At 43.9% G+C, this 26,471-nt stretch overlaps 2 protein-coding genes across 4 annotated transcripts; both read right to left on the bottom strand.

Moving 5' to 3' along the window:
* Window positions 1-1,719: 1,719 nt before the first annotated feature.
* On the bottom strand, window positions 1,720-10,886 carry eps8l3a (EPS8 signaling adaptor L3a). Of its 3 annotated transcripts, none has more exons than XM_061833902.1 (20): window positions 10,654-10,886; window positions 10,113-10,175; window positions 9,044-9,117; window positions 8,896-8,960; window positions 8,598-8,756; window positions 7,546-7,695; window positions 6,561-6,601; window positions 6,411-6,493; window positions 6,181-6,335; window positions 5,559-5,664; window positions 5,389-5,462; window positions 5,199-5,273; window positions 4,270-4,415; window positions 3,991-4,141; window positions 3,828-3,898; window positions 3,044-3,140; window positions 2,852-2,959; window positions 2,429-2,514; window positions 1,945-2,080; window positions 1,720-1,843 (listed from the first exon to the last, which is right to left on the bottom strand). In XM_061833902.1, the coding sequence occupies exons 1-20, from the start codon at window positions 10,869-10,871 to the stop codon at window positions 1,832-1,834; spliced, it is 2,070 nt and encodes a 689-aa protein (XP_061689886.1). In that variant the 5' UTR covers window positions 10,872-10,886; the 3' UTR covers window positions 1,720-1,831. The 3 variants fall into 3 exon arrangements, with proteins under 3 accessions (XP_061689886.1, XP_061689887.1, XP_061689888.1); XM_061833903.1 differs by having other exon boundaries at window positions 3,834-3,898; XM_061833904.1 differs by having other exon boundaries at window positions 10,025-10,175; window positions 10,654-10,736.
* Window positions 10,887-13,932: 3,046 nt separating this feature from the next.
* irf6 (interferon regulatory factor 6) lies at window positions 13,933-23,833 on the bottom strand. The gene is made up of 8 exons (XM_061833176.1): window positions 23,083-23,833; window positions 22,736-22,941; window positions 21,354-21,549; window positions 17,638-17,736; window positions 17,253-17,522; window positions 15,988-16,380; window positions 15,770-15,888; window positions 13,933-15,123 (listed from the first exon to the last, which is right to left on the bottom strand). The coding sequence occupies exons 2-8, from the start codon at window positions 22,907-22,909 to the stop codon at window positions 14,893-14,895; spliced, it is 1,482 nt and encodes a 493-aa protein (XP_061689160.1). The 5' UTR covers window positions 22,910-22,941; window positions 23,083-23,833; the 3' UTR covers window positions 13,933-14,892.
* Between the last annotated feature and the right edge of the window lie 2,638 nt (window positions 23,834-26,471).

Genomic DNA, 26,471 nt, shown 5'->3' with positions numbered 1-26,471 from the left:
ACAGCCCAAGAAATGTTTAACTATGAATCAGTTATTTCTGCACTTTTTGTGTTCATCAAATATTCCAATGCCTTTGTTGGTTCGACATTCTGTATAAGTTTGTAGTTAGATCCGCTCGCAACAGACTCACAAGTCTTTGATGAGAGTTAACGAGCTGTTCAAATAAAGCACGTTTATTCACAGTGTATTACTGCGTCTGGTGTCGTTTTTATTTCTAGGATACATTACATAGCATTTTATACTCACCCTTGAAGCCTTTTATTTATGACTGCCGTAATTCCCGGCCTACAGAGCGCACGTGGTTATAAGCCTCATCTAGTACATTTGTAAAGGAAATACCATTTGGTACATACTTCTGTAAAAGCTGCAAGTGCCCACATTGAAACAGGAGACATTTACAAAGAAATGCGCTAATGCTAGCATCATGCTAACGCTAGCACTGCGCTACCGGCTGTTTAAAAAAATAATAATCACGGTAAAAATCACTGAGACGCGACAGTAACACGCGAGCACAGCACTAACGGGGATGGACCGGTAAAAGTCACTTCCTCGGCACAGATATTCCACAGGATTCACTCTTACCTTTTCCGCTCGAGCGCCCTCTTGCGGCCATTAGAAAAATGCACAAATTAGCCGCATCACTGCATAAACCGCAGGGTTGAAACCATGTGAAAAAAGTCGCGGCTTATAGGCCGGAAATTACGGTAAGGTTTTCGTCCACCGGCTGTTACTAAAGTTGACATTTTTTTTCATGTGAAAAGCTAAACTGCACGGTAATTGATATTGCCCCTTTTTTGGGGGCTTTTTTGTGTCATATCCACACAAATAACTCTGTATTTCGTCTTATGATTTTAAAAGTGCTAGTTTTTATTCCCAACTCAAGCCACGATTGAAATACGGACATGGTCCGTTCTGGTCAAAGTGGTTCCGCTTACCTCCTAGTTAGATGCATTCAGTCAACCTGTGGGTTGTGCATTTGGTACCGGAACTAAGTAGGGACAAACACAACTTAATCTACACATTAATACGGACTCTATCACATTTGTCAAAAATGCAATAAAACAGTAAGTCAATATTCCACTTGAATCCTGTTGGCCACTTCGGAATCAGTATTTACCTGATGACATGAAAACAACATCCTCACCAGAGATACTGATTATTAAATGAATTCATGTGATTGCGACAGATGTGTTTTGCTGCTCAAATTTAGCTGGAACACTTTTGCTCGGGCCAAACAGAAATTGGGGAGGGGTGCAGACGACGGTGAGGCAAAGTTGAACTCTTATTGGTAGAAAAACAAGACTCGTTGCTAATGCAGTTTATGTTAATTGGGCCACAAGTGATTCGGATTGGACTGACATGCCAACGAAAAAAAAAAACGAATCCCTCAATATAAGAGGGTAGACATTTCGGAATAATTTATATAATTTTGTGGAATTTGTAATGTGGACCAACAGAATATAAATATATACAGTACTGGAAAAAGGGTAAAAGAGTGGCCAGCATGTCAGCGTGAAAGCGCCAAAGTTCAAGGTTCGAATCTTTGGGCACTCCTCGCACGGTCTGAAAAAAGCGTTTTCGAAACTTCTCAATTGTCCGTCGGTGTGAACGTGAGAATTTTTAAATCGATGCCTTTATGACTACGTCACTTTTTTTAATTTTTAAGTTAGCCAGTGTATCATAAATAATAATGAAGAATCCCACGGATTTGTTACGTATGCAGCAATACGTGACATATTTAATGTGAAAAGTGCCAAGGTAATAACGACAGCGGCTTGTCTGCCGCGAGCTTAAGCCTCTGGTGACGTTCTCTCCGCGGCCGCTCGCCGGCTCAGTTTGCAGCCTACGGGTGGAAAGGACACACAAGTAAACGACGTCAACGCCACACGCAGTACTTGTCTGCAGGCGGTCTCCGTGGAAACAGAGGGGCCAATCGTCACTCACGGCGAGGGCGGCGGAGCGGACGGCCTGCAATTGGAAGAAGACCCTACCGCCTTCTTCTGGGCACAAAGTTTTCAGTTCCTCTCGGGTCATGCTCAGGAGCATGGAGCCGCTCAGCACCCCCAGGCAACGCACCGTGCTGCGGGAACACACAAAATAAAAAAATGTAAAAACTGTCAATCATCTGATATTGATAAACTTTATATAGAATCAGATTTGGGTTTTTTTTTTTATCTGTCTCTGACCCTGTCTTGTCGATATACTTGGAGAAACCGCCACACCCGAGGAAAAACAACCAATCTGAGTCAGCAGGGGTCAACTTTGGTGTTTCCGTTATTTACATTTTCTCATATGTGCTGCCAAATTAAAGCTGCCCATTTTTTATTTTTCAGTTCTCAACAGGGTGCACGAATCGGGCACGTGCTCAGGTCCGATTACATTGTGCAGGTCTACCAGTTCTTGTTCTTGTGTGCAGGACTGCACTTACATCTTTGTGAAGCCCATGTGTTCCAGCCAGGCTTTCACCTCTGCCGGTTTGGACTTCTTGCTTAAGACGGGAGAACCTCCAGTGGGCTGAGGAAGGAGGGAGAGGATTCAAAGATCTTCGTCACAAGCAAATACGTGATATAAACGAGACCATTATTAGGGTTCCATGCAGAAGATTTTAGGTAAGGGTCAATAAGTTTAACTGCGCCATGAACTTGCTACACAGCGAGTATGTAAACCAACATGATGTTGTAGTTTCCTAAAAAGAAAAGATTTCAGATCTTGACGTTTCACTTGATACGCAGCTTTGGGGGATTTGTGCCTTTTACACGTATGTGACGACAGACAACTGTTCCTCATGTCAGCGAGCGTTATAATACAGTAAGTACAACTGTAATAAGTCGTAAAGTGTCTTAGCAGTCACCTCGTCGTCAGCTTGCTCTTCACTGTCGGTCAGGACGTTGTTGGGGACGAAACCTTCTTCCCCGCTGCTGTTCCTCACTTCCCACCAAAGCTTGGTCACGTCCAGCAGCTACGGAACGGACCCAGCAAACGTATCACATTATCCTTATTATTTATGTGATTTGAATTTGAAAGGGATCGGACGACGCGTCACCTCCACGACTTCCCCCTTCCTGATGGTCAGCTCTCTGTCGTTCCTCGAGATGAAGTCTTGCGTGACGCGCATGCGACGTAGCTTTTTCTCCTGCGACCTGGGGGGTTAAAAACATGTTCCCGTAAATACAGAATCTCCGATCATCAGATTTTAAACCATAACTATACCACCAATTACAACTCCCATACAGTTTGTTTGAAAGCATTCCCCTTAAAAACAAATTGCTTTCAGATTGTGCAAATGCTCTGAAGACTCTCCGTAACAACCCAGGCTAAACTTAAAGTTAAACATTCAAAGCTCGACCCTCCGTCAAGATGTATCACTTTCACGTATGATCTTGGACCAATTGGACTGTTTTCCAATTTGGACATGGCTTTGGCACCATCTTGGAGGATTACAGAACGAGTGCTTTTAATGTGGATGAGCATCCCTCCATTTTCTTTGCCGCTTATCCTCACAAGGGTCGCGGGGAGTGCTGGAGCCTATCCCAGCTGTCAACGGGCAGAAGGCGGGGTACACCCTGAACTGGTCACCAGCCAATTGCAGGGCACGTCGAGATAAACAGCCGCACTCACAATCACACCTACGGGCAATTTAGACTGTCCACACACACTGGGATTGAACCGGGGACCTTAGAGAACTGTGAGGCCAACGCTTTACCAGCTTCACCACCGTGCCGCCTGTGGCTGAGCATCGCAGTGAAAAATACAGAATAGGCTGTACAAAAACACAAATAAGTGAATGTGCTAATTGTACTGCATGTACTGTATTTGTAAGCTTGCACCTTGACCTTGCAGGTATCCTTATGGGCTGGGGTACTGGGGGAGGAGGTGCCGGCGTCTCATTGGTGGGGGTCTACACAAAGAAACAAAATGGCCTCTTGTTGTTGTTTTTTTTTTTTAAATTTTATTTCCTAGTCCACGAAGAGCGAACTTATGAGTGCTGACCTCGCTGGGCGAGGGGGGTGGAAAGTCTCGCGGACTCAACGGGGTCTCAGCGGCGGCTGCGGGGGCCTCGGTCAGCTCGGGAGGCTCCCAGCCGTCAAAGAACTCCAGCGTGTACGTCGGGATGTCCTCGTCGTCTTCGGGCCATTTAGTGCTGCGTAAAAAGTACAAAGTACTTTCGGGTGACACGATACATGACATTGGGTACACTTGCAAACCACATCGAGGAGGATCCGGAAGGTACCACGGGACAGGGACGGGGACGGATCCGCCTCCTCCTACCTGGGGATGTTCCAGGCGTCCCCCAGGGACTGCCACAGCAGGTCCTCCTCCGGCGACGCCTCCTCGCTCATCAGGCAGATGCACTGAGGAGTCAGCAGGGGCGCCACCACGCTCGGGGGCACGTCCTCAGAGCAATGAGATGCCACCTGTGACGGGGGACGGGGGACTCTCCAATGAGACTGACTGACAAAGATGACAATTTGCCGAGAAATTGATCGTGACATTGAAGCGAAAGAGAGAAATGCTGTCAAATTAAGTACAAACCTCGAAAATGTTCAGCTTGAGACTCACAATCACAAATGTTTGCAATGTTGAACATTTTGACGTTGGATTGATTACAAAAGGTTGAGAAAAGTCCAATTTGTGACGAATTTAGTACGTCGATTCATTTCAATGACTTTGACTCGAGTAAGAATGCGGAATTGTGCGTAAAGACGCCATACTGGGAAGGTGAAAACAAAATCCCAAACTTATTTTTGTCACAGGGCACATTATGTTAGTGTTTCCCTCAGAGGGCTGTTATGAACGAAACCACAAACAAATAAATGAGTTTTGGAATCAGAAATCACAGCTAATGTGTTTTTCAGCTATTCTTGATGTTTGGTAACACAAAAACGCTTCCAATGTCTCAGTGTTATCATTTAGAATATGACAATTGGAAATTTTTGTACAAATTTCAATGAGAATCATGGAAGTTGACAGACATGATCTGCCTTCGCCGGCCATATAAAATCATTCAGCGGGCCGGATCTGGCCCCCGGGCCTTGTGTTTGACACCTGTGTCCGAAATAAACGGAATATTTTAACGATTCACGGCAGCCGCGTTGCTGGCTTTGGAGTCTCGTCCAACTGAAGAAAAACACGACAGGAAATAAATGGAGGGAGCATTTTCATATTTCCGTGCGATATTTTTTTATCGTGAAACTTACAAAACCTAACGCTGAGAACAAGGAGTGCACAAATTCGGTCACGCCGGGGTTATCGATCTTTCCCTTCAGGGCCACCTGTAGACACAAAAAATCTGTCTTAAACCGTTAAATGAAGAAAAACAAAACTTTTCTTTTTTTTTTTTTGGCCGAGGAAAGTCAAAATAAGTCAGAGATTGGCGTTAACACGCACCAGAAGGTTGAAACCATATTTGATCTTTTGAAGACATTCTACAAACTCTGACGTGGGTGGCATCCCAGCCAAGACTGAAAAACAATCAAAATGAAGTTTTTGGTACATTTGGACATGCAACGAAGTGCTGAACTGCTTTTGTATTCGTTTCGGTGCCTCCATTGACTTGCCTTTTCCTTTTTTCTTTTTCTTCTTTTTCTTGGCATTTTTGGCCACCGCGGCGGCCAACTTTCCCATGAAGATCTCGATGTCGCTGACGATGCGGTTTAAGATGTCCTGCAAGAACGGAAAGAAGATTAAAAATCAACAAACAAAAATGAGGGTTTCAGATTTAGCAAGGACTCCATTTGACTTGGACTCGGTATTAATGAGACTTGAACGACAGGATTCTTGCCTGTTAAATTTGGTATTGTGTTATTTTTCATAAAGTGATGTTTGCGGGGAAAAAAAAAAGATAAGAGACACAAATTAACGACGTCGAACTTCATCTGTCGCTATAAACCCCACAGAGCCCGCTGACATCACAACCTAGCACTCCAATAACCATTGCAATATTGAGTATTTAATTCAGAACAGAATAAAGTTGGAGACTATTCAAATATTGCATTGAAACTGAATTATGGATGTCTTCGTAGAGTGCAAAGCAGCTAATAAAACACATGGGCTCAGACTGACACCTTTCACAAATATTCCACACTCGTTAACTTACTTCATTAACTAACGTGCTATCGACTATGTGTAAAGTTTATGGAATCAAAAATTTTTTTTTTTTTTTTTTTTTTTTTTACATACCACGTTTCTGTCCAGCTCTGTGTAAGGTCGCGGAGGAGGCAAAGGTTCTGCTTTGTTGGGCGCCTTCTCTTCTTCTTCTTCTTCTTCATCTTCTTCCTCTTCCTCCTCCTCCTCATCATCCCCATCCCTCAAAGCCACAACCGGGTCACTCTCGTCTACGTGGGCGACCAAAACCAGGTTTGAACAAACAGGCCATTAATATTGTTGATGCCGCGTCTTAATCGTCTGACCGTCGTAATCGGGTGTGGCCCACTCGGGGGGTTTCTCCTCTGGTTCCACTTTACTCGGGGTTGTTTCTTTCTCCTGTGCTGCGCTGCAACGTCGGAAGTGTCAAAGGTCATTTCAGTTCTCGACGGGTCGACGCCGGTCGCTGTTCCTACCTTAAACGTGCTCGTGAGAGACCCCTTTGGACATAATCCGCCTGAAAATAAAAGAGAGAGATTTCACTTTATGGTGTGTAAAGCAGTAGTTCGGGAAACTTTATAAAACAAGTAGCGCCTCAATAATATACTTAGCTCTCCGGATACCACGTTAATAGCGAGATTTAAAAAAACTGTAGCATGATACGTGCTCATCAAAGATTTTCTACTTGAAATTCTTTCTTTCTTTATATTTCTTGTTGCGCTCATTGAAATATTATGCAGTTTCTGCTTAAAAAAATAAAACAGCTTTACTAAAATAATGGCTTCATATTACACATACTGTTATAATAATGTTGTAATCATGTAATAAATTTGTACTTAAATAAAAATTTTAATGCAAACGGTTCTTGAAGATGGCGGCACGGTAGAGCAGTTGGTAAAGCCTTGGCCGCACAGTTCTGAGGTCCCGGGTTCAATCCCGGACCCACCTGTGTGAAGTTTGCATGTTCTCCCCATGCCTAGGTGGGTTTTCTCCGGGCACTTCGGGTTTCCTCGCACATCCCAAAAACATGCGACATTAATTGGACACTCTAAATTGCCCCTAGGTGTGAATCTGAGTCGAGCTATTTGTTTCTGTGTGTCCTGCGATTGGCTGGCAACCAGTTGAGGGTGTACCCCGACTCCTGCCCGTTGACAGCTGGGATAGGCTCCAGCACTCCCCGTGACCCTCGTGAGGAAAAGTGGCAAAGAAAATGGATAGCTGGATGGGTTCTTAATGATGAAATGTGATTAGTTTTTACTCCAAAGTTAAATACAACTGAACCATAGTTGAAAAGTCAGAAATGTACTCTGGATAAATTGGGGGAAAAAAAGTCCTTTATGCGCAGCTACAAGCATCATCCCAAAATGTTTGGCTGTCGTTAACATTGCACATTTCATTTCCAAAGAATTCCGTGATTCCTTCGCGTGCCACCAGAGGGCGCCCTCGTAAAACGTTTCTCACCCGGACGTCCTCGCAGTGGAACAGGAAGACGCTCGTGGTCTGCTTCCTGCTGGGTTTGACCGTCAGAGCCAGGAGCGAGTTTGACGCCAAAGTGTTCAACACCGCCTTCAGCTCCAGAATGTCGCACAGATGAATGGACTCCAGAACGTCCTGAGAGAAAGTCCAACATCAGTTCTGCTCTTCTTATTCTTCTCATCAAATGTTGACCACGTGAAGGGCGTTGCGCATATTATTATCCATAATATACATTTTGTATTATTGTAGTTTGACCTGACTCGGGTGGGCCTCATTTTATTTTATTTTTCAAATGGACAGATATACCAAAACATATTGTACATATATGACTTTAAAAAAAAAGGGGAGGGGGGGCAGATCCGGCACAACTGCATGATTTTATGTGGCCTGCAAAGTCAAATCATGTATATCAACTTCCATGATTTTTGTGATAATCTGTAACAAAATTTCAAATTGTCATATCATAAATGATAAAGTTGAGATATTGCAAGCATTTTTGTGTTACCGAACCTGAACAACAGTTGAAAAACCCATTCCGCTTGATTTCTGATTCAAAACTAGTTGATGAAGTTCATCTGTAAATATCATGAGGCGAAAGATTTTCATGGATTCACAGTCATAATGGCCCTCTGAGGGCAATCGTAACTACAATGTGGCCCGTGACAAAAATGAGTTTGACACCCCTGGTGTAGTGGCACACACGCCTGACATTGGTGCGGGCACCGTGGGATCGATTCCCACTCAGTGATGGTGTCGAAATCCGCCCTGTGACTGACTGGCGACCCGTTCAGGGTGTAGTCTGCCTTTCGCCCGAAGCTAGCTGTGATGGGCTCCAGCTTTCCCTCAACCCTTGTGAGGATGAGCGACTTGGATAATAACATGACGTGACTTGAAGCCAATGTTGCGGGACACAGTTTCCTTCTCGCGTTATGTGAACGGCCTTCCCCACTCACTCCCCCCATGAGAGGAGCCCCCGGCTCCTAGCAAGCAGCGACCCCACCCGTGGACAGCGCCCCGACTGAACGGAAGTGACCAACCTTGGTCTCCATGTCGGTGAGCAGCAGGTCGGGCCCTTTGACCTCCAGCAGCATGTTCTGGCCCCACACTCGACCCATCTTGTCCAACAGATTGAGCCTCTCCACGCAGTCCGTGAGGCTTCGCAGTTCTTTGCCGTCCAGGTCGCATGTGAGGAGGTGCTGACGCGCAACAAAAGCAACGTTAACCCCCATCAGGCCTGGTTCTATTTTACGCCGTTTTCAGTTTGTTCCTGGCACGTTTTGGCCGTGGACGGACGCGGTCTGCAATCTTAAAGATGTTGTCATCATAGCGCCTTACCTCCACTCTGTAATGGAAATAATTGACGGTCTTGTTCAGGGCGGCGGCGTACTCCTTCCTCTGCACTGTGGAAACACGACCCGCAGGCGCCGCGCTTCATCAGACTGACTCCACGCCGGCTCGAATCGGACACGGCGCGTGTACTTACGGTATATCGACTTTGCGCTGGGCCGCGACGCGTACGACACCTGTGACGACGCCTCATCTGTGACCGAGTGGCCACTGTCACAACAAATACAGCAAATTACAGTACGTGAGGCCAGAGCTGGGGAAAGTACTCGCACTCTGTACTTGAGTATACTGAACAAAAATATAAAGATTGGAGTACTTTCATACTATTTTAAAGTTCGAAGATTTTTTTTCTCCCAAATATTGCTTAAATAACTGTCTATGTTTGTGAGCACTTCTCTTTAGCCGAAGTAATTCATCAGTCTCACAGGCGTGACATATTAAGACGATGGTGATTATTGCACAGGTGTGCCTTGGGCTGGCCGCAGTAAAAGCCTATTCCTAATAGTGCAATTTTCACGTATTGTAAACACAAAATATCGCCTTTCAGTAAAAACAAATAATCACAGACTCTAAAATGTTCCGTAATTTCCGGCCTACAAGCTGCGACTTTTTTCACACGCTTTCAACCCTGTGGTTTATGCGATGATGCGGATAATTTGTGCATTTTTTTTTTTAACGCCTGCAAGGGGGCACTCGAGCGGAAAAGGTAAGAATGAGACCGGTGGAATATATGTGCCGAGGAAGTGACATTTACCGGCCCTGTTAGCGCTGCGCTAGCGTTAGCGCTGTGCTAGCGTGTTGCTGCTGTGTTACTGGGAAGTTTTATTTTAACCGGGCCTGTTAGCGCGGTGCTAGTGTTAGCATTTACACAGCTGTGGCATATGTATGTACCAAATGGTATTTCCTTTACAAATGTACTGGGCGAGGCTTATAACCAGGTGCGCTCTGTAGGCCGGGAATTACGGTACTCAAGCACATAAGTAAAAATAAATCTTTACTGTCAACACTGCAGGAGAACGCAAATTGACAGTCAGAAAATATATTAATTTAGCAAGTAAAGAAAAAATACCTGGAAAATTCTATGAGGTACATTTATGAAGTATTTGTATGCCGTTACTTGCGATTATGGCTTGAGGCCGACTGATGGTGTTTGTGTTTTGATGACATCATGGAACAGCTGATTGCTAAAAGGACAGCAAACATACTTGGACAAGATGGATCCTGCAAAACTCCCCAGTGGACTGTCGCTCCTGTGCATCCTCACACACCTGCCGTGTCACATGAAATACACCATCAAAAATATATATATATATATATATATATAAATAAAAGACTCCGATTGCTTTGTGTTACTTTTCCCACCTTACTATAAAACAGCCTTTATATACCTTGGATTAAAAAACTCAATGTTACTTTGCCAACTGAAACTGTTTTAAGAACAATTTTGAGTTGAAAAAAAAATGATTATTTGCAACAGATCACAAAAAGTGTCACCAATAATGATATGAAAATAAAGTGTGTGTAAAGCTGATTTTGATTCTGATTAGGAGAAAATTGGCATTCCATTGGGGCAGGGGGTTCACATTACTGCCGCTTTATGCCCTTGAATGAAGCTAAATAGAAGGCTGAATATTGCTAACATAACTAAAGAAGTCGCTATAAATATCTGACATTTGTTAAAAGATACACATTGGGTTACTGTACAGTAAAAAAAAAAAAGTTTAGATCACGTTACACAGTCCTTACCTTTTGTGTTCAATATAATTTAACGGGTCCTTAAAGTAATTTTTTAGAATCCAGCACAAATTCAAGTCATCGTGTGAGCGAACACTTGAGACTGGCTGACAAAGGAAGAGGACGAAGTCCAGTATCCATGATGACAAATGCGTGAAAGGAGCAAGCTGCGTCACACCCGTGCAAAGGTTACCAGATACGGAAAACTGCAATTGGTTCAACGTTGTCATGGCGACAAATGTTTTATAGGCTGGCAACTTGACAGCTCTGTGTGATTTATTAAGATTCTCTGCGTCTAACTGAAAGTTCTCAAAAAGAAAAAAAAAAACTGCAAATAATGACTTTACTGTATTACAGTGAAAATTGGTGAATGAAGTAGAAAATGTGATGCGGATGAGATATGAGAACATACTGCAGCACACTTCAATGCTTAAAAATGAAAAATGTGCAACTGCCTCAACAACACCAGCCCATTTATTATCGGGTCACCACAGGAGGAACCACTCGGTTAAATATTAATTGAAAATATTACATAGTGATGTAATACACATGATCATGATTCAAATCTTAAACAAGACTTTTATAGGTTGGGGTTTGTCACCTTATGAAATTTGCTTCAACGCAGTCGATTTCAACCTTTAACATACGACTGCAAATTGCATTTTAATATGAATACAGCAACAAAGTCGTTGTTTAGATGGCCGTCACCTTTCAGTATTTTTTGGGGGTGTGTGATGATGAATTCTGCGTTCCTTCAGGATTAATAAGTCAAACCCTACTTCATGGAGATGTAAAATGATGACATGAATGGACACTTTTTTTCCCCTGGTGGTAAATGGTTCCATTGTAACTGTAAAGCAGCAAAAATTGGAACTAAATTTATCTGACAAAAGCAAGAGAGAAAGAGAGGCGGGGTGTAATGATTATACTACCGTAATTTCTGGCCTACAGAGCGCACCTGATTATAAATTTCACCCAGTACATTTGTAAAGGAAATACCATTTGGTACATACATACGCCGCAGCTGTGTAAAAGCCGCAAGTGCTAACATTCAAACACGAGATATTTACAAAGAAAGACGGTACACAGAAAGAGTTTTTAAAGTTGGGCTTGTAAAAATAAAATAAAATAAAACAGCCCTGGCAGTTACACAGTAGCAACGCGGTAGCACAGCACTAACGGCTGGTTTAAAAAAAAAACAAACAAAAAACTAAATCACTGATCACTGCACTTGTATGTGCAGCAATACGCTAGCATGACGCTAACCCTGGCGCAGCGCTAACAGGGACGGTTAAAAAAATCATACCAGTAAAAATCACTGAGACACGGCAGTAACACAGCAGCAACATGCTAACACAGCGCTAACAGAGCCAGTTAAAAAAAAAACACCGGTAAATGTCACTTCCTCGGCACATATATTCCACCTGTCTCACTCTTACCTTTTCCGTTCGAGTGCCCCCTTGTAGCCGTTAGAAAAAATGCACAAATTATCCGTATCACTGCATAAGCCGCAGGGTTGAAAGCGTGTGAAAAACATTGCGGTTTATAGGCCGGAAATTACGGTGTTTTCGTTTGGGTTAGGACTTGGCCCTTCGCATTCCCTCTTCTCGTTACGCCACCCATCCACAAAGTTCAACAGATTTCACTTTTTACCAGAGCTTCTTTATCATTACCTCCATGGCTCTATTTCACATCATAATTCATGGCCTAACTTTGTATCGACCACACAGGTTTGCAATCAATAATATTGAATAGGGTTGCCATTTATGAAATGTCGGCTGTGACTATTTTCAGAGCAGATCGGGGGAACAAAATCACTCCATACGTAATTCACAGCCGGTAATCAAGACTTTGATCAGGGCATGATCCTATACTTAAAGAGCTACTGACACGTAAAGCTTGATTTTTAATTTTAAAAAAGGCAGGTGGAATGGATCACTCTGTTTTTTCACCACACGTCGTGATGTTGTCGTATTTGGATTTTTGCATCTACTGCCATGAAAATCCTCTCGAGGCATTTGTGTTGGAGAAGGACCAGGAAGTGACATTTTTTTGGAGTAGCGGGGGTCGAGTGTTCATATTGTTTATACCTATTTTACCGGCGAAAAGGGTTATTACTTGTTTTTTTTCCATCGTGTTAGCCAAAATGCCAGCTCGTCGTATTGTTGGATTTTGCTTGAACACTCGGGAGGATGGATTCACTCTTCACACTTTTCCAAAACACCCAGTGCATCGTGGATAATGGACTGCACCGGTGCAAAGGACGAGAGCTTTGTGGGTTGTAAATGACAGGTAAGTTTGTTTTGAGCTATTAAAAAAAAATTGTGGAGGGGACTAATTTGTCTCAGTTCATAGCATATGTTACGTGTAAAACCAGCAACATATAACACAGCACTTATATTTCGTCTAAGACAATTTAATCACACACACAATACAACACAAAACAAAATAGAAGTACAAAGGACAATTTAGTAGCGTGTAACTCGAGCTAACTAGACATCTCGTCACCAAAGTTCAAAAACTTCCCTGAAAGATGCAATTATAAAAAGCGCCATCGGCGTCCGACGACGTAATCCTTCTCTCAGAACGTAACAAAAGAGCCGCATCATATCACCAGTCCCCGCAGTTAGCTGCCGTTTGACCCGACGCGGAGGTGGGTTGGGCAGGGAGACTGGCTGGCCCATGTTGTCACACCGCTGGCAGGGAGGAGAAAGGAGCCCCCCCACCGGTGTCTGGGCACCCCTGACGTACTTACTTCGCCTGGCATGGCTCCTCCTGAGTACGCTACACAAGTCATTTTGAATATTTAATTAATTGGGTTGCTCATCCATCTGTCAGGGAGTCTGTTGTCAGTGTCAGAAGTGATCCGCATATCGTCTAAGATGGCTCAAAACGATAAGGATTTGGCCCTGGTCACTTCACTTGCTTATGAGGTGTTTTCTTCAAAAAAAAAAGAGCTTCCGTGTCAGAAGGGGCGTCAGACAAATCCAAAAATCTCTTATTCATCTGCCATAGCAGGTGGCACAAGGTCTTCTCAATGGCGACTGTCCCAGTGTGACAACTGCAAATGATGTTGATGGCAATATGGCTGCCACTGGGATGTCGAGTAAGACTTCAGCAACGTTGCGCATGAATGACACGTTCTCCGCTCATTTTTTTTTTCCATATAACATTGAATAATATTATATGCAGTTTTCTTAATATCTATTCTAAAATGTATATACGGATGGCAGGGCAGCAGCCCTTTAATATACCTAATGAAAAACCTTAATTAAAAAACAAACAAAAAAAAAAAAAACATACCCCAAGTTTAATATTGCTTCAAACTCATTACAATACACAAAGATAAGCAGCCTATGCATTATTTTTCTCCATCCTGATATTCAAACTTTGTCTCAGTTGAGATGCTTGCTTACTTTCTTAACACCAATGCCCATGAAGACAGGTTTGGCAAGGGCTGAGAGCACTCAAAAAATAAAAAATGCAAATGACTTTTGACTACGTTGTTCAACCACCAGAGAGCAACAGTGCTCCACAACCACATTCACAGAAAAGAAAAACCTGAAACGATCATAAATCACCTTTCACACTGTAAAGTGAAAGTAATCCATGAAATTAAAGCTATTGGTACATTTTATTGTACTTAAAATCTGAGTAAAAGATGACATAGAACACCGCTCAACACCCCGAGGGCTGTAGCATCCATCTCGTGACAAATCCAGAAAGCTGCACATTTAAAGAATTACTTAGTGGATTAAAATGTGCATATACACATACTAAATATACAGAAGATGACAAAACCAAACTAAAATGACTAACATCTCTGTTTTCACTTTTGTTTAACTTGCGACTTTTAAGCATGGTTGAGTGAAAGGTTTTTGAGGAGCTGTACAATAAAAAAAATAAAATAAAAAATAAAAAAACTACCAGATGTTTAAATCACACGCTTGAAAGCACCTGTTACAAATTTGTGAGTTTGAACCCGTAAGGTGACTGATCGCTGACATTTTCGGATACACAGGGCAATGTCTGTAAGTCATTAACTGCTAAACTATCCTTTGCAGCGGGCAGGACTTTGGCCCATCCATGTAGCGCTCCTGCACACAAACTGTGCAGAGATGCAGAGCATGAAAAGTAAAAAAAAAAAAAACACAATAGAGATTAAAACATACCTATAGGATACTTTTGAATAGGACTTATGATAAAAATCTAGATTGGACTTCTGTCTGTTGTTGCCCGACAAATGCTCGCTCACTGGCCTTGCAAAGCGTGGACGAGATTCAAGCCGGGGCCGGGAGGCAGAACCCAGCCCTCCTGGCCCTGATTGGTGTGCAGCAGGCAGTAGAGCTGCTTCAGATGGGTCACTATGTTGTCTTTGATATCGGGGATTGAGATCTGGAGGCGCACGCTGCCGCTGTCAAATGATCGGGTGTTGTCACCGGAAAACATTTCTGTGATCATGCGGGCCACCACTGGGATGATCTGCAAAGAGATGATAATTAAAAGCGGGTTGTAGAGGGCCACACTTGAGTTCCAGTTTCCCTTTGACGATTATAAGGACTGATGATGTATGTATTTTTAACATGTGATTGGATTTAGCATGGGGGGCACAGTGGAGCAGCTGGTAAAGCGTTTGCCTCACAGTTCTGAGGTTGTGGGTTCAATCCCAGCCCTGCCTGTGTGGAGTTTGCATGTTCTCCCCGTGCCCGCGTGGGTTTTCTGCAGGCACTCCGATTTTCTCCCACATCCCAAAAACATGCAACATTAATTGGCCACTCAAAATTGCCCCGAGGTGTGATTGTGAGTGCGGCTGTTTGTCTCTGTGTGCCCCGTGATTGGCTGGTGTACCCCGCCTCCTGCCCGTTGGCAGCTGGGATAGGCTCCAGCACTCCCCGCGACCCTCGTGAGGATAAGCAGCAAAGAAAATGGATGGATTTAGCATGTTGTTGTACGTCGCATTTGCAACATTGTGATTACCATGGCAATGTCAGCAAAACTGGATTCGTGACGTAGATATCAATTATTTCGGTTTCCCCTTGCCAAAATGACAATTTCTGATATCCTTGCTTTAATGTCAGATACTGGCTAGCTATTTTTCAGAATCATTTGGGAAGAGTTCATTTCTCACCTGAACCATGATCAGCTTCCTTTCAGTTGGCCTGCCATCAGGCCATTCCTCTCCAAAACATAAGCTAATTTCAAACGGCGGAGGACTGGGGGTTTGGCCGCGCTGGTGGGCGATCACACCTGGGCGGCGCACAAAACATTTAAATGATTCATCATTTCGCCAAACAGCATTTTTACATTTCACAGGGATCAAATGAAATGGCAGCACATGTAACTTACCGCTGAGAAAAGACTCCAAGCAAAACAGCTTGACCTTTGTCTGCCGCTCGATAGGATTCGGCGCCGCGGCGTTGGGCGCACACGGGCCGGACCAGTACACCTTGCATTGGCACAGACGGACGGCGTAGATATCGTGGCCGCTCACCTCCAAGATCAAACCTCGGTCCATCACGTCCAGGAGGCGGTTTGTGAAGTGTCTCTGCTTGTCGTTGGTGATGTTCTCCGTGGTGGGGAAGCGCAACTGTTCCAGGCTGACCGGTCCGAAAAGCTCCTCCTGGTTGACCATGGGGCCGAGACCGCCGTAGAAAAGCCTGCAGCCTTGCGGGTTGCTGACGGTGATTGTGGGACACATCTCCCTCCCACGGTACAGGAACTGCACCTCCAGGTCGGTCACTGAGTTAAAGCAGCATTCCAAACATTAAGATTTTATTTGAGCTCTTTCAGTTATTGTTGAAAAATATATTAGATAAACTTCCAAGTCAAATGTGTTTATTGCTTTACTTTAAACTGAGGGAATTTAATAAACAAAGACGCAAAGAAGCTAAATAAATCAAAATGTTGGCAAGCTAAATCAAGGCTTCACAAACTTTACAGTTAGAAAGTTGCCTATTTTTGAGGAGTCAAGTCTTAATGTTGCGATCACAAATGTATAAATTAGGGAAGACAAAAGCTGTAATATTGTGACAAAGTATTTTTCCCCCCAAGAAAAAAACAGAAAAACAAGTGAAATTAAAATGACTTCAGTCTTATATAACACCTTTAAAAGATACCTTTCATTGTGGAAAAAAATGGGAATATATTCCATAAAATTACACCTTTTGCAAAATTAGATTTTTTAATATTGAAAAATATAAAATGTTTAAAAAAATAATGCAAGAATGTCAGACTTAATCTGCTCAGAGCTAAGGTAAGGACGTTAATTAAGATTGCTTTTTTCCCTAGCCAGTGCCCAGACATACGGTAAGCGTGTCCTTTGATATGATACAACAATTTATTACAAATTATTTTGCAGACCCACAAGCTACGGCTCGCATACCTAGAATCCACCCGTAAATAATCTGTTCACATCTCTTTTCCTAAATTCCCTCATTTGAATGTGTGACAGTTTGTTAACTCAAAGTAGAATTGAGGAGAGTGTCAACAGAACACGGGTCAGTGTCCTGGCCGGTCCAGCAATTTTTGGACTGCAACAACTGGGTGATCAAGTCACTGACTTGCGGTAATAGTGGGCATTTTTAGCAGAAGTCAAAATGGCACACACATACTTGGCAAGGAGCTGATCCACATCTCCGGAGAGGCAAATAGGGTGTCGGTAAGAGTGGGCCCCTGCAAGGAGGCGTCAGCCAGAGGAGCGGCGGGCATGTCAGCCAGCGGTGTGGCTTGCATCTCCACATCTGCCGGCTCCTGTTTGGGCCAAATCTTAATAGGTTCCTCTTTGGGCCACACTTCATTAGACTGGGGGCAACTTGCAGACGGTGGCATGGAGGACTCGGAGCCCATAGGAGACCACACGATGAGAGGAGATGGACTTGTGCCTGGTTGGGGACAATCAGACAACAGTGAGCATCAAACGCAAACCAAGTCGAGTATCTTTCTTTTCTCACTGGTTTATGGTTTGGAGTTAAAGTACAAGGATCATTAGGTCTTCACCGTTGGATGGGTAAGGAGGAAGAGATTCTGGTGTGTCTGGAATATCTTCTTCAGCGCCGTCTTCCTCACCTGGAGTCCAAGAACCAGCATCTGAAGAACCTGTGGTTTCATTAACAACTGGTGGTCACCCATACACAAAACACAAAGTTGTCATCCCCTAAATGTTTATCAATGTACTGGTCCCATGTCATCAAAATACACACTTTTCCCCCTACTGTTTTAACATGGAGTCACATATGACCCAGTGTAATTAAAGTGCCACTGTCATGAAATTGATGATTTTTAGTATGATATTAATGAAAAAATGGCAGGCGGTATGGACCCATCTGTTTTTCCACCACAAAACATGATTTTGACCTATATGGCTTTTTGTCATTCCCACCATGAAAATCCTCTCAAGGGATTTGTTTTTGACAAGAAGCAGGAAGTGACGTTAAGGGTAGTAGTGCACTCAAGCGTTCTCATAAGTTTATACTAGTTTTATCTGCGGGAAGATAGCTCGTTGTTCCTTCGTGTTAGCCAAAAAGCCGGCTAAGGTGCAAAGGACGAGAGCTTTGTGGGTTCCAAATGACAGGTAGGTGTGTATACAGCTACTAAAAAAAAAAAAGTTGCGGGGGGAGTCATAATCCTCTCAGAATGTAACAAAAGATCCATGCATGTAACTCAGGGGTGCTAAATGTGTCGATGTACCCGTCGGCGCCGAGCACGGCTTCGGCCGGGATGGCTCATACATACTGTTTGGGAGTCTGTTGTTAGTTAGAAGTGATCCGTATATCATCTCAATATGGCTCGAAACAATAGGGTAATATTGTCCCGGACACTTCACTCAATTGTGAGATGTTCTCTTTTTCAAAAAGAGCTTCCGTGTCTGAAGGGGCGCGTCCCATAGTAGAGGCCAAAGTGTGTTTTCAGTAAATGCTGCCAATATGGCGACCACTTGGAAGTGGAATGACACTTCTGCCACTTTGCACATGGATGACGCTCTCTCCGCTCATATTTAGTTTTTCGCATAGACATTGAAGTGAATAATATGTGTATTTTTCATTTCAATATCTATTTTAGAATGTTTATAGGGATGACACTTGGGCTTTAAGGGCCCACTGTATAAACAACGCACCACAGTTACTCTTTTTACCCTTAAAGCCCAACGTGTCACATGTGGTTACTACTGGACTGCACAGTAGTTGGTAGTTAAGGCCAACTGGGTCATATGTAACCCATTATCTAAACCGGAAGTAATTTAGTCCTTATTCATTAATTTAGTCAGTACATTACATTTTAAAAGAGGATTTGGATGACTTTGGTTGTCTAGGGTTAAACAAAACATACAGTAGGTCAAAATGAGTCTGTAAAATGGTTAAAGTTTGACATCCATGCGGTTTGTCAATTGTTTGCAATAGCAGACATCATGCAAACGGCATGGAAAACAAGCATATCCGAATTGGGCGTTGTTGTGACACAACTCATTGTTCAATTACGTACCCATTCAACTGAAATTCAAATGACGAAGAATCGCCAATCGCCATCAAAAATATACATAAGAGTTTAAAAATACTCGGACCTTGTGATAACACCTGCTACCAATATCAGGATTAGAGCTGTGTGTGATTTGGAAAAACATTTTAAATACCAGGTGACAAAATACAATGATGCCCCACACAATGTTGCAGTTCCTCTTTCGCGGTCCTAGTATATTGCAATTTTTTTTGTGTTATAGTTGGAGCAACGTTTTTTTTTTTTTTTTTTTTTATCCATTACCTATGCTGAATATCTTTTTTCGGCTTGTCCCATTAGAGGTCGCCACAGCGTGTCATCTTTTTCCATTTAAGCCTATCTCGTGCAACCTCTTCTCTAAGCTCCGGAAACAAAAATATATCTATAGTGTACTTAAAGCCCAAATGTCATCCCTATAAACATTCTAAAATAGATACTGAAATGAAAAATACACATATTATTCACTTCAATGTCTATACAAAAAAATAAATGTGAGCGGAGAGTGCGTCATCCATGCGCAAAGTTGCAAAAGTGTCATACTCAGATATCCAAGTGATCGCCATATTGGCTGCGTCCTCCGTCCGTGACGTCACCCGGACATTCGCCAATGAAAACACGCAGTGCACCTTACTATGGGAGATACACGCGCCCCTTCTGACACAGAAGCTCTTTTCGAAAAGGAGAACACCACACAACCGAGTGAAGTTACCGGGGCAATATTACACTATTGTTTCGAGCCCTCGGGGCAACATTACACTATTGTTTCGAGCCATATTCAGATGATATGCGATCACGGCCAAACCGCATCCCCGTCCGATCCACTTCCGCGGCAGAGATGAGCCATCGCGGCTCATTGCAGCCGGCCGGTGTGGCTTATGACAGAGCCAAGCCGTGCTGGTTTGGGGGTTGATCATAGCCGTACGCGATGAACAACACCGTCGAGCCGGGGCGCTTTACTGCGTTGTGTTCGCACGCGGCTGAGTGAGGGAGAGCAGAGCTGCTTCAGGGGTTTGTTCATAGACGCCGCAGTACACGATGAAGCCTCGGCGCTTTACTGCGCATAGGTGGCTGAGTGAGGCATTCTCGGCTGGGTTGTTCAGAGCCGCCGCCGTCCACAAAGCCCGACGCGCAGCTTTCGAAGAAGCCGTGACCACCAAACGCGGCGCCTTAGCCGGTGTGGCTCATTTTTGGCGCCGTGGTGGAATATAATGCAGCCGAGCCTTAGGGGGTTCTTCATACCCGCCGCAGTACGCAATGAACAACACCGTCGAGCCGGGGTGCTTTACTGCGCGCGAGCGGTCGAGTGAGGCATTCTTGGTTGGGTTCTTCAGAGCCGCTGCCGTCTGCGAGCCCGAAGCGCAGCCTTCACTGGCGAAGTGACGCAGCACCCCGAAGCCGCCTGACGCGCACATTGACATATTTCGTACGCGGATCTTTTGTTATGAGAGACCGATTACGTGGTCCGCCCCAAACTATTACTTTTTTAGTCGCTGTATACACACCTACCTGTTATTTGGAACCCACAAAGCTCTCATCCTCTGCACCCGAGCAATCCATTTTTAATAACAAACCGGGTCTCTTGCAAACTTATGAAGGGTAAATCCATTCTCCCGAGTGTTCAAGCAATGTCCAGCAATGCAATGAGCCGGCATTTTGGCTAACACGAAGGAACAACGAGCTGCCTTCCAGGAGGTAAAATTAATGGAATCAAACGAGTCCACTTGGGATGCCTCTGTTCTGTCCGTCACTTCCTGCTTCTTCTCGAAAACAAATCCCTCGAGAGGATTTTAATGGCAGGAGTTACAAAAAGCTGTATACGGCAAAATCATGTTTTATGGTAAAAAAAACACATGGGCCCATATTGGCTGCCGTTTTTTTCATTAGTAACATAATAAAAATCATCCATTTCATGACAGTAGCCCTTTAAATTGGGTGTTTCTATATCACGGATTTCACCTATTGCAGATGTGGTCTGCAATGTAAGAATTAATCTGTGTGTTTATGTGGTCTAACCACTTTTAAATGAATCAAGGTAAGTGAAACAACTTAAAATAAATACAAAACTGCTTCAAGTAACCATCTAAGGATGCCTACCGTTTATCCAGCAAAATGTATTACTAAGCGGAAGATTTTCTCAGTAGCGACGAGGCAAACCCAAAACTGGAAAATACTCAAACTTACAAGTATAACTGTGTGTCATATAAGCATCATTATGCATTTACCTGGGTTGCTTAAGGGTTGCAGGATGTCACAGACATCGTATATCTTTAAGGGATTCATCGGGACCTCTTTGGTTCCGTCATAAATGAGGTTGAATTCCCGGCTTTTGTTCAGAGCACATCGAAGCTGAGCTTTCCACTTGGCGGGATCGGGTTCGTCGGACCCCTCCTGAAATTTCCCAGTCTCCACAGCCCATGCCTGGAGGAACATGTCAATGAGTGGAAATATTGATATCCCATGAGTCACACAAACATATTTTGCGTAATGTAAGGAGTGTTAAAAAAGGTAAAGGATGTTGGAGACTGATGCGGACTTATTTAAGAGACATTTTATACTTAAAAATAAAATTATATATAAAAAAAAACTGGCTCCCTTTACAATGATAATTTAACATCAGTTCACCGAATACAAATCAACAGATGGTAATGTGCATACCTTGAAACACATAACGGGTTGACTTATGTTACAAGCCACCAAGTGCATGCAGAGTATTAATTTCAAGATAGTCAAAATGGAAGTTGAAAAGAAAATGCAAAGGGTAATGACATTTTACAAAGTGACAAAACACACGAAACTTGCTAAACAACATAGCAACACAAAATTGGCTAGCTCGCTGAGGGAATAAGTATGGCGCGGCCAGTACCGCATTTTTTTTAAAGTTATTTAAGTTATTCATCTAGGTAAAGCTATGTATATTGATATAAACAGTACATATGGGTCCACCTGAACAAGTTATCATTAAGATTAGCAAGAACCCTGTGATCGTTATTACATTAATTTATTTCTAAAATGGCGGCGAAGTGGCCAACTGGTAAGCATATCCATCTCTCATTTCTGAGGTTCAAATCTTGAGTCCTGCCTGTGCGAGTTTTGTGCCACATTCCCAAAAACATATGGTATGGCAGGCCAATTGAAGACTATTTTTTTTAGTGTAAGAATGGTTACCTTTAGTTTTGGTTATTTTATTTTATGCGGCAGGCTGGTGAGGAGTTGAGGTTTGACCTCACATCACCTGCAACACTGGTGAGGACAAGCTGGATGTTTGGATGTTTCTGAAGTTGGGGCATTAAAATTTTGTTTTATGTATTAAATAGTTCATGGATAACACTAAAAACATAATACACCGTATGTTTAACATGCAAGAAAAAAAACATTTGTCAAGGAAAATAATGATTCCCATTGAATACTTGAAAAATGTGAATGAACTAGCATTTTAACAATAAAATTTAACCATTTTACAATTTGTATATTGTCTTTTTTGCAGTTTTTGGGGGGCAAGGGCGAAGGTTTGCCCACCATAAGTCGACTTGGTTTTCAGTCACCAACCATCAGTGAGGCGTAACATTCGCGTCCCTTTTCAGCCTCGTCGAGGGGTAAAACTTACCTTGAATATGGTGTCCTCGTCCTCGTGCTGAGGCGTGTGTCGTGTGGCGTGCTTCCAGGGGATCTTGAAGCGCATTGCTTCGCGGTCTATCCACTCTAGGCCGGGATACCTCCCGCCGTCTACCTGGGCTACCAACCACGGCTTCAGGCGGACACGTCGCGGCGTCACCGACATGGCGACTGGCGGAAACGCTGGCGAAGGTGACGCTGCGGAGCGGGTGGAATTGTTCAGCCAATTAATTCTGCTCGTGTCATTCACTCGGGTCAAGTGATGTTTTGTTTCTTTTGGCAGTATGCTGACACCATGTTCAATGTGAACGTTCAAGTGCAAATTATAAAGTCACATACCTGCGCGAACCAGGAAGTTACTGTTGTTTTTTTTCCCCCCCGTCGGCCTCTGGCCCCAAAATGGCTGGACTTCCCGAGCCTTTCTCTCCTTCACTGGTCCAAACAAACTCAAACTGCGGTATTGTCAGCAGCAGGTCGAGTCGATAAACGAAGTACCGGGATCAAGTACAACGTATGTCTCCTCAGCCTGTTTTTTTTTTTTTCCTCCTTTGGTCGGGCTCACCCGCCCACTTCCCTCGGCCGATACTCAGGTACGCCGGTGACGTCACACTAATGACACACCTTTTCCACTGGGGGCTGGAAGCCCCCCCCCCCCGCACTGTAATAGGTTTGACGTACTGTAGTAAGTAGCTACATGTATGTGGATATTAGATTTTTAGGGTCCAATCAGGTACAATCGAAAACAACAGAACCAATATCAACATACAAGAGTCTAGTAGGCCTAAGTGTTCCAAGTACAACCGATCAAACGGTTTCGTGACATTTATTCAATAGCAAGTTTTGAACTGATAGAGTATATTTAATATCGTAAGCCAATGCAACATTATGCAGAATTTATAAAGGGTTATATGTAGGGAGGAATTAAAGAATGATTGATTAAAATGTATTACATATTAAAGCTGAGTAAAAAAAAAAGTCCACCGAAACAAAAGTTTGAAAAGACTTCTTCATAATATCCAAATTGTTGCATTGAAAAGTTACAACTGAACTGTACTTCAGCATTCATTCTTTCGCATAACACGAGGGATCCCACATACCTATAATGTGGTACTTGTACCACAATGAGAATCACCGCTATAACCAGTCAGATTTCAAATTCACATCCATGGGCCAGCCCACAATAAAAGCAGAACCTTTGGTCCTGTTTGGTTGGTCAGCGTTTGACTCACAAAACATGCAATCTTCATAAATAAATACAGTAAATACATTTAATAATCAGAGTTTGTGGTCAGTGTGGTAACAGTGCACTTCATTTAAATATTTTTATGCTTTTGTCATGTCCAATTACCATTGCATGCATTACTTTGATCAACCCGTAGATGCCGCCAGAATATCATCTTCCCCTAAGCACAAATCAGCCACACATGAACTGGTTTCTATCATCCTGCAAACACTTTCAGGCCTTGTGAGTTTGATTCCGCACATTTGGGATTATTCTTCCTGCATTTACTAACACGTGCGGCACTTACATGATTTAAGGGCTCACTAGTACCTTGAAGAACAGCAGCAGCTCATCACGGTCAATGCAGCTACTCTCATCAATATAACCGTTGAAGTACCAGGGGAGTTTCGAATTGGATTCTATCTGGCCACTCTACCATCAAGGACTGATTGGTGGAGTACAATTGCAATGGTTGAGCTTCTGGATGGATCTTCAATCTCCGTAAGGGAACACTGGAGCTCCACCTTCGTGACCAGAGGGTTCTTGTCACCTCCGACCAAAGCTCTTCTTAGCCAGTTACTCAGCTTGTACAGGTGGTCAGATAAAGGCAGGGTTCTTAGCCAGTTACTCAGCTTGTACAGGTGGTCAGATAAAGGCAGGGTTCTGGTGGTTCCAAACTTCTATTTCCCAATAATCGAGATCACAGTCCTTTCCAGGACCTTCAATGCTACTGAAATTCTTTTGTATCCTTCCCCAGATATGTGTCTTGACACAATCCTGTCTCAGAGGTCTGCGGATAATTCCTTGAATGTCATTGGTTGGTTTCTCCATATTTCAACAGATGTGAGCCATTCCAAATGATATTAAAACAACTTAATTTACCACAGATCGACTCCAACTTGGAGAAGCATCTCAAGGTTGATCAGTGGAAATCAGATGCACCTGACCTTTTAGACAAAGCAGAGGCTGTGAATACTTATATACCTATTATGTCTCAATGTTTACATTTTTTAATCTAAACTTACTTAAATGTCGATTTTTTAAAAACTACACTCAAATCAGCGTTAGAATAAATCTGTAACATACATGGAGTGGTGTGAGTGAATACTTTCTGGTGGAAGTATAACAGGGTTCATACTCAGTCTGACCAAAAAAATTTAAGGGCTTGTTAGGGGCATTCTTAGGGGCTGACACGAAAAATTTAGGCCCGATAAGAAAAATTCACGGCCATCGTGGGAAATTAAGAGTAAGGAAAAAAGACTCACTCAATGGTGCCATCAACAGTTCTTGGTTTATCAAATGTTCCAGAATCTCAGTACCTGTGACAGTGATCACCTGTCGCCTCTTGTGGTAGTTCTCATTGATATGACCATTGTCAATGTCTTCTCATAACAGTCTACAGAAAAACAGATTCTAACTACAATTGCAACTATATACACAAATGTCTTCCACTGATGTTGTCACGTCCCATCGGAACGAGAGTAGGACCCAAATGCAGGACTCGGAAGATGCAAAGTAGTTCAAGGAGACACGTTTATTATATGCAGAGGTAAGGGATCGAGCAGGCAGTCCGGTGCAGCAGCGGTAGTTGGGACGTCGGGCGAAGAGAGCAGGTGAGCGGGCAGGCAGGAGTCTGTACACAGGAGAACAATAAAAGCAGGTAGAAGTAACGAAGGAGTCAGGCTTACAAGGTTGGTCGGAGAACGGACGAAGGTCGGTACACACAGGTTCAATCAGGGATACCGGAGCACACGAACGGGACATGAAGATCAACGAACTGGCCCCGGCCAGTTGTCATCGTGGTCATATAAATCCACAACATAATCAGGCTGCATGAGGCGCAGGTGTGCACCTCCCAATAAGCGCACCTGCGCGGACACCCGCACAGCACGTGCTGGAGCGGCAGGATCATGACAGTACCCCCCCCCCCCCCCTCAAAGGCACGGCTCCCAGTTGTGCCTAAACGAAAAAACAGACAAAAATTAACAAAGGCAGGGGTGGGCGGAAGGGGTGTCCGGAGGAGGGCACCCCCCCCCCCCCGAACCGCAGTCTGGTGGCCATCCAGGCCACCAAACACAAGGCGTCCGGGTGGACAGGTCTGGAGGATGACCAGGACGCCAAGCACCAGGGTCCCCAAGGGGCGATTCGGGCGGACGACCTCTGTGAGGAACCAAACGGCGAAGCAGGAACCAGAACGAGGCAGGCCACTGCTCCGGACGAGAACCTCCCACGCCGTGGTTGCAAGACGACCAGGGATTGGTCGCCACCGAGGCTTGGTCAGTAGGCAGCCGTGGATTGGTCACCAACGAGGCCAGATCATGAAGCGGCTGGGAGCCATCTGGAGCGAAAAGGAAAATAGACCAGAGCCATGACCCCCTTCCCGAAGTCTCTCCAGCTCCAGGGTGGCTCCACAGAACTCCCCAGCTCCTCCTAGACCTCAACATAAGAAGGCGGCGACACCATCGCCACCTCCTGGACAGCAACGTGAGAAGGCGGCGACACCATC

Source organism: Syngnathoides biaculeatus, chromosome 10 (assembly GCF_019802595.1).
Source record: "Syngnathoides biaculeatus isolate LvHL_M chromosome 10, ASM1980259v1, whole genome shotgun sequence".
NCBI lineage: Eukaryota > Metazoa > Chordata > Actinopteri > Syngnathiformes > Syngnathidae > Syngnathoides > Syngnathoides biaculeatus.
Note: the sequence above shows the minus strand (reverse complement) of the source record. Positions and strands in the feature narration are given on the sequence as shown.

Excerpts from the sequence above, each read along its gene's own strand:
- eps8l3a (XM_061833902.1), bottom strand. The coding sequence starts at position 10,871 with ATGACAACGTTGAACCAATTGCAGTTTTCCGTATCTGGTAACCTTTGC. Across the intron at positions 5,463-5,558 it reads GAAAAAGAAAAAAGGAAAAG|TCTTGGCTGGGATGCCACCC; the intron begins GCAAGTCAATGG and ends ATTGTTTTTCAG. Across the intron at positions 2,515-2,851 it reads AAGAGCAAGCTGACGACGAG|CCCACTGGAGGTTCTCCCGT; the intron begins GTGACTGCTAAG and ends CTCCTTCCTCAG.
- irf6 (XM_061833176.1), bottom strand. The coding sequence starts at position 22,909 with ATGTCGGTGACGCCGCGACGTGTCCGCCTGAAGCCGTGGTTGGTAGCC. Across the intron at positions 17,523-17,637 it reads TCCTCCTTACCCATCCAACG|GCACAAGTCCATCTCCTCTC; the intron begins GTGAAGACCTAA and ends GTCCCCAACCAG. Across the intron at positions 15,124-15,769 it reads GGAAGCTGATCATGGTTCAG|ATCATCCCAGTGGTGGCCCG; the intron begins GTGAGAAATGAA and ends ATCTCTTTGCAG.